At 37.3% G+C, this 9,994-nt stretch overlaps 1 protein-coding gene across 3 annotated transcripts in view; it reads right to left on the reverse strand.

The window, feature by feature from the left end:
* The window catches only part of LOC307018106 (rho GTPase-activating protein 26-like), a 74,385-nt gene that overhangs the window by 32,923 nt on the left and 31,468 nt on the right, over positions 1–9,994 (reverse strand). For all 3 annotated transcript variants that reach the window (XM_079648180.1, XM_079648181.1, XM_079648179.1), the window contains exons 3-7: positions 7,307–7,402; positions 5,256–5,317; positions 4,839–4,910; positions 393–494; positions 139–249 (exon numbers count right to left, since the gene is read on the reverse strand). In XM_079648180.1, the coding sequence (XP_079504306.1) occupies positions 139–249; positions 393–494; positions 4,839–4,910; positions 5,256–5,317; positions 7,307–7,402 (443 nt within the window). The remainder of the gene's footprint in view (positions 1–138; positions 250–392; positions 495–4,838; positions 4,911–5,255; positions 5,318–7,306; positions 7,403–9,994) is intronic.

Raw genomic sequence — 9,994 nt, forward strand, 5'->3', positions numbered from 1 at the left:
AGCAGCTGCTGGGTGTGGATTTGTCAAAGTGAGTAAATGTAATGGGAACCCCTGCTGAAAATGAGTGTGTGAGCAGAACAACTTTAGGAAAATACATTGAATAATAGAGATATTACATGAAACAAATGTGGGACTTACAGGCTCCACAAAGTCAAACATCTTCCTCTCTTGAACCTCCTGCACCTTGAAGACGTACTCCAGAGAAACTGCGTAGAAATGCTGCCGTACGGTATCTACCTGGTTGTCCGCCTGTAACAGGGAATGTCATTAAGAAAACTGCTTTTAATTTCCGAAATTGGGATTCATAAAATATCTATCTATCTATCTATCTATCTATCTAAATATCGCCTTCAGATGGCAGAAGGAAAAGCATTGTGACACTGCTATCTTACCTCATGTAGATGGGACTCTTTCTTCTTTGCTGAAAGGCTAAGGTGCTTCTCCAGCACTGCACAATACTTCTCTGTCTCTTTGTCATATTTTTTCCTCGCTTCCTGTAACAAAAAGAAAACGATGTTAGTTTGAATGCAGACAGAATAACTCATTTAATGTAAGCCGACTCAATAGCCCGAACATCTGTTATATTTTGTATCATATTAACATGATTTAAGACCATCTGTAATCAACCAGAGCAGATTTGTGAATGGAGAGAAATATTTTCCATTTCAGTGGGCCAGTATGAGATTATGTCTCCGGGGAGCGCAGCTGCTTCATAAACAACAGTCTGTTTTATCAGAGCTGTCTTCACTGACAAAAGAGACACACAGTTAAGTGATGATTAACCACCAGGGAGAGATAGAACAGGGTGTGTTTGTCCTCAAATTGCTTTAGTTTTTTCTCAGAGAGAGAAAGTATGTTGGAGAAGTGGACATCAAACAGAGGAGAAGCAGATCAGGGCGGTTCTTCCTATCTCAAAGAGGCCCTGGGGTTTTATAAAATTGCATCTGTCCCAGTCAGTTAGCATTTCTCCATCCCAACCTCACATGACATGACCCGGCTGGAGCTTCAAGTTAAAAGCTCAAATCCAAATAGCATGGAAAAATGGCACATTATGCTGCTTTTAGACTCAAATATAGAGCTTACTTGCTTTTCTCATTTTTTCCCCATCAAAACAAGGCATTTAAAGCTATAATCTTTGACATTGAGATACTCAGGTGTTATTTTTTTACACCAAACTATTTATCTAGAAAATAATGCTCAGATAAATAATAATAGAAATAACAAAATAATAATAAAGTATAATTAATATAATTAAAATCATTATAATAATAAAAAATAATAATAATAATAATAATAAAAATAATAATAATTAGTTGAAGCCCAAACGTACTATTAGCATTAGTTAAATAAGAATCTAAAAATGTGTTGAGTAAAATTATAATGAAATGTCAAATATTGGGCAGCTCTGTGTGTAAAGGTTTTGTTGGTTTGATTTGCTTTATTCGATGAATTGCCTCAATCTGTCATGTATTTAATTTGATGGTCTCAGCCGTCTTGCTTTCTGCTCATTTCTGGTGGTTGAAATGAGTTTGCTAGAGAAAGGAATATCCCATATCAAAAACAAAAAAACAAAAATAAGGACATTATCAATAATGCCAAAATGCTGTGATAGCAACCCTTGTTGCAGTTATATGACTAAACAGGGATGTTGTTGCCAATACAGTTTGAACATCAGAAGAGTCCTCTGGGCCAGAGGAACAGACAGCAGCTGCAGATCGCATCAGAGACGATAAACTTCTCTCTAAACAACAAGGCCTCTGTCTAAAGCCCTCCTTTACTTTTTCATCTTCACTGTAGAAATCCTTTCTGTAATGTTCCTATTCTGTGAGTCTCTCCTTAGGGGTCGCATGGGTTACTCCGAGTTAAAATACTTTTTATTTAAACAACTGAAAGAAGGTTTTCTACTTTCTTTCGGAAATTTGAAATGCGTAAATGAAAACTAAATATGAAGCAGTCAGTATATATATATATATATATATATATATATATATATATATATATATATATGTTTTATTTTTACTAACCAAATCATTGGTAAAACTTTTCAGGCATTCCAAATGAGTTTACTTTAAGTTAGTTCCATCTTCAGCCAGCAGGTGGCGATCTCCCCTCAGTGTGATTGCTAAGCTATGATTGTATTTGTATTTTCCAGAACAATAAATACAATTTATGTTTGTGTCTTTATACAGGATCATGCCGTGCCACCTCACAAGATTGAATCATCACAGTTGTACTCCACTGCTGTCATGCAAACAATTATTTGATGGTCCCCCTTAAACAGGAAGCCAACATATACATCTTAACAAACCTGAAAACATTCACTTTATTTGTGATTCGTTTTTTTTGTTTACACCAGTTTTAAGGTTCACCAAAAGCAGAATACATTTATTGTAATGTATAAGTCAACATATTATTATAAGAGTCAGCATGGGGTCAAAGTGACACTCTGATAACATCCATTTGTCAAACTGTAAATGTATCACCATTAAAAAGTAGCTTTTCAGAACTGTATTCACAATAGTTTTGCAAACAAACCAATTCATCAACAAATTGACCAATCTGATTATTATTATTATTATTATTATATAATGCAAGTTTGCTAATGAAGAGCAACACAAATAGTACTGGTGAGCCATGAAATGTCTACTTTCCATGTTGTTGTTATCGGGAGTTTTCCCAATCCGAAACTATGTTTTCAAATAATTCCAACACTTCCTTAAATGGTACAAAAATGTCCTATTTCACAACGTTAACGAGGGATAAACTTAGTGTGATTATCTGCCCCAATTTAACAGTGTATTTGCTCTTATTTTGGGGGGGTTTTCTCGGCCCAGGTTTACCAAGTTGAATGGATATCATGCCAGTTATTCTGCTGACTGAGAAACAGTCAAACAGAGAAGAAAACATACCTACTTGGTGCAGGTAATAATAAGCCTAAAAAAACATTGCAGCAGTAGCATAAAGGTCTCGTACTTGTTGTTGCAGTACTGGTGTATTTGTTTAAACACAAACATGGGTCTCATGTTACCAGATATATGTCCTTTTAAAGCACAAGGGTGCCACTATTGTTTATCTTTAAGAAAGCGTTTTGCAATGTATACTTGCAGTGGAGCTGAAAAGATAACTTGTGCAATGCATTTTAGGGACTTTGTTTCTGCCGCAGTTTCATGTGTGTTATCTCACACTGAATAAGATTAGGGCATGGACCTGAATGTACTTCAAATAAAGACTTTAAAACTTGATTCCACTACTCTTTTTGAACATCTTAGTAATTCTCCTAAAACTCCTCTAGTGTCAGCTCCGTAGATTTAGGACGAGGTGAAACTGTGCCAATGCGAAGATGCTATCAATTCTTTTAGGGCTAAACTGGGATTAGTACATCTCTCATATTGACTTCACGGCACAGATAATGCTTACTTCATAATCTGGCCACCATGTACAATCAAACTCTGGCCTGATATATGGGGATGGATTAGCAGGGTATATACTGATAACATGTTAAATACTGCATGAATCAGGGGACCCCCCGTTGCTTCTGATCTAGGTCTTATGGCTAATGACGGCACATGTTGAGTGCTCTATGATCTGCTGTAAGGAGATTTGAACATTGAAGCATGACACATTTAAAACATGGTGGCTGGCGATTACCTCAAATATACAGTATGGTACGTATACGTTAATTTCAGAGTTGAACAATTGGTTTGCTGAATACACTGAAAATAAAGTCAAAGAACATCATATTAATTTAGTGGACACTTTGAGTAAACATTCTCCTGTTTACCTACGGTACTTGTTTGCTGTTTTTTATTCAATATTTCCATGCCCTCCTCCACAAAAGGATGTATACACTGTAACTGTAAGACAACACTGACTACTGTATGTCATTAGGGGTTCCTGCTGCTCTATGGGACCCCCCCCTCCCCATAATTTATGGCAGGATTATGTATTTCTTTAATCTCCTATCCAGGTCATGCAGAGATGGTTCAGACCTTGATTCATGGTTAATCATGGAATAACCTTGAGACATGCTGTAAATATTATTTTTATGTAGTTAAACTACTTCTTCATTTTACTACAAGTCTCTGATAAAAGCACTTTCTTAGATTATCTTTGTGCAGCTGACTATGAACTAAATAAAGACAGAGCCTTTTAAGGGGCATTGAACTCACAGGTCTGTGGAGTACGATACAAAGTGCATGGTTTTCAATCTCCAAACATAGTTATTTTATCTGATAGCTTTTGAGTTTTGACTTGTTATATAACTGCTCCCAGAACAGAACTTATACGTGCTCTTGCAGTAAGTTATAGTGAATTTGATTAACTAAAGAAAAAATTACAGTGTGTAAGCATTTATGATCAATTCATAAAAGATAGTTCCAAAACCCTTAGCGACTTTTTTTTGTAACACAGTTTATTGAACCTTCCAACTGACACTAAAGAATACTGTACTTATCCTGTATTAAGAAGGATCTCACTCTATTATTTACCTTTATACATGTCATTTTATAGAGCTGCTGTGATCAAATTATTTCAAGGAAGGAAAATAAAATAAAATAAGAACTATGCACTACCATATATGGGTAATTAAACACTGACAAAAGGCTACAATAATGAAAATATAATCAACTGCAGTCACGTCAAAAAGGTGATAGTGAGTTGCCAATATTATGCATGGGTGTTTGATGTGTTTGCCAGTGCTCCTCTAAGAACTTCAGAAACAATACAAGGATTTTAATTGTATTCACTTATTTGTGTGTACTGCCAGATTAATACTATATATGTAGCAGAAGCCATTTCCGACACCCCAGTCCTGTGGCTGTGCTTTGTTGCCTCCTTACCTTCGCTGCACTGATCTGTTCTTTCCTGAACCTCTCCAGAGGCATAATCAGCACATCGCTGGCATTCTCGATCTAAGGGCACACAAACAAGTTTACATTTCTTAATTCATTTTGTAGATTACAATGGTAACTAATCCCTTTCCGTTTAACCAAAGCTTATATGTGAATATTGTACAGTATAATGCCAGACATTACATAATTGTCTAGGAACGACAAGGGACAACTAAAAATAAGAAATCAACCAATCCTCTGACAATTATCAGTTCAACAGATAAATAAACTAAATATGACCTGTCCTCTGTGTTAACCCTATCGCCATCAAAAATGTGCTGAGTAATGACAAGCAGTATATGCACAGTTCCAACTCCCTCTTGTTGAAAGCCTATAATATTCCTAAAAACTTGTTTGGTTACTCACCATGCGTGTTCTCTCGTCCTCCAGGTTCTGCAGGACCGCTGCAAACTCCTGAAGAGACTTGGCTAAGGACAGACATGTTCGAAGAGAGAGAAATTTTAAGAAAAAAGATAATTAGGAAGAGAGATAGTTGGTATTTCAAGCTGTTATCATGAGAGACACACAAGCTAACAGAAAGACTGATATTGATTAGAGAGGACTGGCACGAGGTGCTGGTGGACTTCTCAGAAATGTTTCTGAACTCATGACACAGCAGAGGAATTAACTGGAAATTGAAACCACAATTGAGATGGTTTGTTTCTATGGTGCTTTCACAGCGAACACAGCACTTGTTTCCTGGCTGCATTGTAGTTTCCACTTCAATTGCCTCTGTTCTTTCCAACACTTTACAGAAACACGATACTTAGAAACATTAAGGGCAGATATGGACTGAGCATGTGCAGCGTGTGCACTGACATGTTCAAATCACATTCAGGCACATAAACAATGGAGCCAAAGTGTATTCTTGAGTCATCATGACCCACATATTCCCCACTCTGCTTTCAACATCAGACTTCATGTTAAAGGATGTAGGTATTGGAAGATAGACCAGTACTTTAAAACTATGCAAGGAATGGATTGAAAATAAGTGCAATCCTTTAGTAAACTCAGTGAAACCTTCCAGTAGGGTTGATCACATAATACATCAAATGGAGTATTAAAGATGCTATATTAAGGGATAGATATAGACCCAGTAAAGTCCATTTGTATTGTATTATTCCATTGCTTTGCAAGGCAACTTTGTTAATATTAGTAATCTTTTTAATTGATGTGTTGTAGATTAATTAGGAGTGGCATTATTACTGTATCAGAGAGGAGAACTAGTTTGGACATGAGTAGGACTATGCATACACTAAAATCAACAGTGCTGTGATGCAGCCCAGTTGAGCAGCAAGCTGTTCAGGAAAGATAGCCGGGGTTAGTTAAACAACAGTAGAGGGTGGGTCAGGCCCGTGAGAAGCTGCACAGGCAGAGCCAGGCAGCACGAGAGGGTGCGGTGAAACTAATATTACTTCAGTACATATACCGACATGTGAGATTTAAGTCAGCATTAAGTTATAATACTGGTTTGATAGCAACATTTGAATAAAAGAAAAACAGGATATGTAGAACAGGGCTATGAGGCATGTCACTTCAAGTAGGATACTTTATGATGTTTTTACTGTATTGGACAAGGCTAAATAGACATTGTAATGATGACTGCATGTCAATTAAGCTTTTATTGTGGAGAATAACATGAATCTACACTGTTAACTGGACTGTAGATCTCACGCTGTCTGCACACCACTGGTGACTGATGCCACTGGAAAAATCCACTTACATCAGATAATGACAACAGACAAATGAAGGTGAAGAGTGCAGGATTAGCATTCCAAAATGATGACCACAGCAAGACAACAGACACAGTATTTGTTGTCCTAGAGTAGACAATATACAATTAGTCTAGAGTACTGTTCGAACGTTGTTAAAAAGCTTTAAAACAAAAAAAAGGCCAACTGCATCATTTGAGGCGAGTTACTAATGACTTCCTATTGCATTAAATGGCCTTGATAACAGTGGTGATTAGGGCTGAAACATTTAGAAAACAAATTCAAAATGAGATTACTTTGACTGATATTGCAATACAATCTGATTTGTGCTATTAGAGGGAATTATCTTCTACATCCTTATTCTCATTTCATTAAAATGTTAAAACATTTATGGTTATGATTAAAAAAAAGACAAAAAATAGACATTTTCTGTAGTCGGAAGAAAACAACTTATATGCTAGGAAATCTCTGCAGCAATACAATACCTAATTTGAATGGTGTTTTGAAAACCATTCAACCCTCTACATCTTGCACTTCCCCAAGATTTAAAAATGACAGTAGAAAAACATTTGATGATCCCTTCTGCCATAGTGTTGAAATAACTGTCCTATTTCAGCGACGGACTCTACAAATATCACTATATTTCTACAGGTTTTACTTTTGCTGGTACAGGAAATGTATTGAATTTCATATCCGCGAGCTCACCTATGCATATCTCATCGTCAGTCTCTGCGTCTCCAATACACTGGAATTTAAACTCGTTGAGAGAGTCAGCAAACTTCCTCTTGCATGTTGAAAGACCTGAGAGAATGGAGAGAAAAGAAAAAGAAAAATGTAAGTTTACTGAGATTTCATTTAAAAAATGTTTGCATATTAGAGACAGTATAAAAGGGAGAGTGAGTGGAAAGAGGTTCAATTCAAACAGGCGAATATTGTGAGTGGATCCCCAGTGGTGTAAGTGATGAAGGCTGACAGCTCCTATATCTTTGTGGAGGTTTATGTTTCTGCACACGTGTGCATGTGCTGAGAAGTGCAAAAAAGTTCCATTAAACTTAAGTCACATTAGCCAAGTGAGGCGGTGAAAAGCCTCGGACAGATGGATGCCTTTCAAATAATACATGAGGCGCTAAGAGCTCCTAGGAGACAGACGCTCACAGCCAGTTTGGCTTCCCATCCATATAAACTCCAGGCGGGGTCACCTTCACAACAATATTTCCTGTTGTCGGACTGACCTTATATACAGGAACAGAGAGAGGCACAATTCAAAATCACAAGTCAGGAATTCAAAAAATTATGACCATAACTATTGAAGCTTTAGCTAATGTTCCTTTCATTTCATGGTCAGAGGAAAAAGAAACGAGCAACAGTATGATGTGGTCAACCCCAGCAGGGAGGACAGGAAAAGTACACAAGCAAATGTGTATTCCAGAGGAGCTTTTATAAACTACTGATAAAAGTAAAAATGGAGACAGGGATGCAGAGGAATAAAGAGAGGATAGATCAAAAGTCCCATGGAAAACCAGATGGAGTCAGGGAGAGGACAGTGAGTGTAGAGAGGGAAGAGCGACAGAGTGTAATGGACCATGTTCATGTAAATACCACACAGTGTGTGACTGAGATCTCCTGCAGCTTGCCAGTTGGTCAAATGAAACACAGACCTACAGTAGGAGCTGCTGTGTGTGCTGCAAGACACACACATACAAACAAACAAACAAACAAACACACAAGCTGGCCAACACAAACCTGGACACACCACACTCTCTCTTGAGATGTTATTCAGTTTGAATCAGTTTTATTATGAGTGTCACATCTGATCAATTAAATCTGACACAGTTGCTAGTGGTGTCCTGTAGTGGACATTAAAGAATGATAGAAATCAGTCAAAATAGCACTACTAGTTTTCCCTGACTTGTGTTGTTGATGATGAAGCCAAACGTTCTCAGCACCTGGAAAAGTCATCTGTGAGATACTAGCAGCAACTTGACAACACAGTTAAAACGCAGTGTCATATAAGGGTTTAAAGTACTGTTAACAATTCATGAGATTATTTTGTTGCACAAAACTCTAAAGATCCTTTGAATACAAATTCCCACAAATGCCGGTTTAGGCTTGGAAAGTTGTAAATAGCAGTTGTATAAAGATTGTGGGTCTTTTATTTTCAAAATCAGCCATTAGCAAATAAGGATGCAGTGACAATTAATGTAAAACAGTATTACAACACATTGCAAACTGTATCAACCTTTACTGTTCTCCATCACACCTTCTTCACTAACCTGGGTAGCCTGAGTGTGACTGGTGTCATGCTGAGTCTGCTGAGCTAAACAGAACTATATCTGTTTCTTCACTGCCCTGCTCACTCTTGCTTCACTGCTCTCTATTTATTTGTAGCCTTTTACTCCCTTCACTCTCCTTTCTGCCACTGACAGTTCCTCTCAGCACCTTGTGAGTGAAACGTGCCGAATGTTGTTCATTTCTCCACTCTACCTCCTGCCACACTCCACATGCTCTCCTTTATAAACATCAAAAACAGCCGCAGGCCAGGGAGTAGGAAAACAGAAGGGCATTTAAAAAGTAAAGCTTAAGATGCACTACACTGTTGGATGTGTATCAGTCTTCTCTTTAACATTTCAGAGTTTTTGTTCTGGCAAAAGCAGCAGGTCTTAGCTCAATATCAGGTTGCTAGTATCAACTGCTAGCTTCCGAAACAGAATTGGTTATATTCAATAGAAAACTGAATTTCTTCCTGTTTTTGCTTTTTTGCTGTTTTTAGAAAACACTAAAAAAAAGGTGTTGAATTACTGGTTGCGAAAAACAAAAGATTTTTGCAAACCACTTCTGATTTGAGATGTTGCCTTCTTTTGCAAATATGATACTTGTATTATTGGTCTGGAAAACACCTATAACACTCAGATATCTTTGATATGCTGAAACTGAATAAAATCTACATTGTGTTCCTAGGCTTTCACTTTTAAAAGTGATAGCAACACACTGTCCTCATTAAGACCAGCACACATACACCCCCTGAAAAGACAGACCATTCATACTGAGCAGCTGAGTCATAGTTGACCACTTTTTTAAACTTAAAGTGGACCTATCATGCTATATTTTAACAATATATTGTAGGGCCATACCTATATAAAGTATATAAATATACTTTTTTTTCAAAATACCAAACAGATCCTGCATTTTAGCCATGCCTCATTTCGCTCTATTTGCTCTTTTCCAGCCTGTTTTTGCAGGGGGCTGATTCTGCGACGTAGCTTTAATACAAATTAGCTGCAGTTGACCACGCCCCCTACAGGAGAGGGGAGCGTTCTTTGAGATCAGCTGCTGGGCTCTCAGAAGAGGGGAGAAAAAGAGATCTCCGTCCTCTGTGTTTTATTCTTATATGAT

Source organism: Notothenia rossii, assembly GCF_949606895.1.
Source record: "Notothenia rossii genome assembly, chromosome: 9".
Taxonomy (NCBI): domain Eukaryota; kingdom Metazoa; phylum Chordata; class Actinopteri; order Perciformes; family Nototheniidae; genus Notothenia; species Notothenia rossii.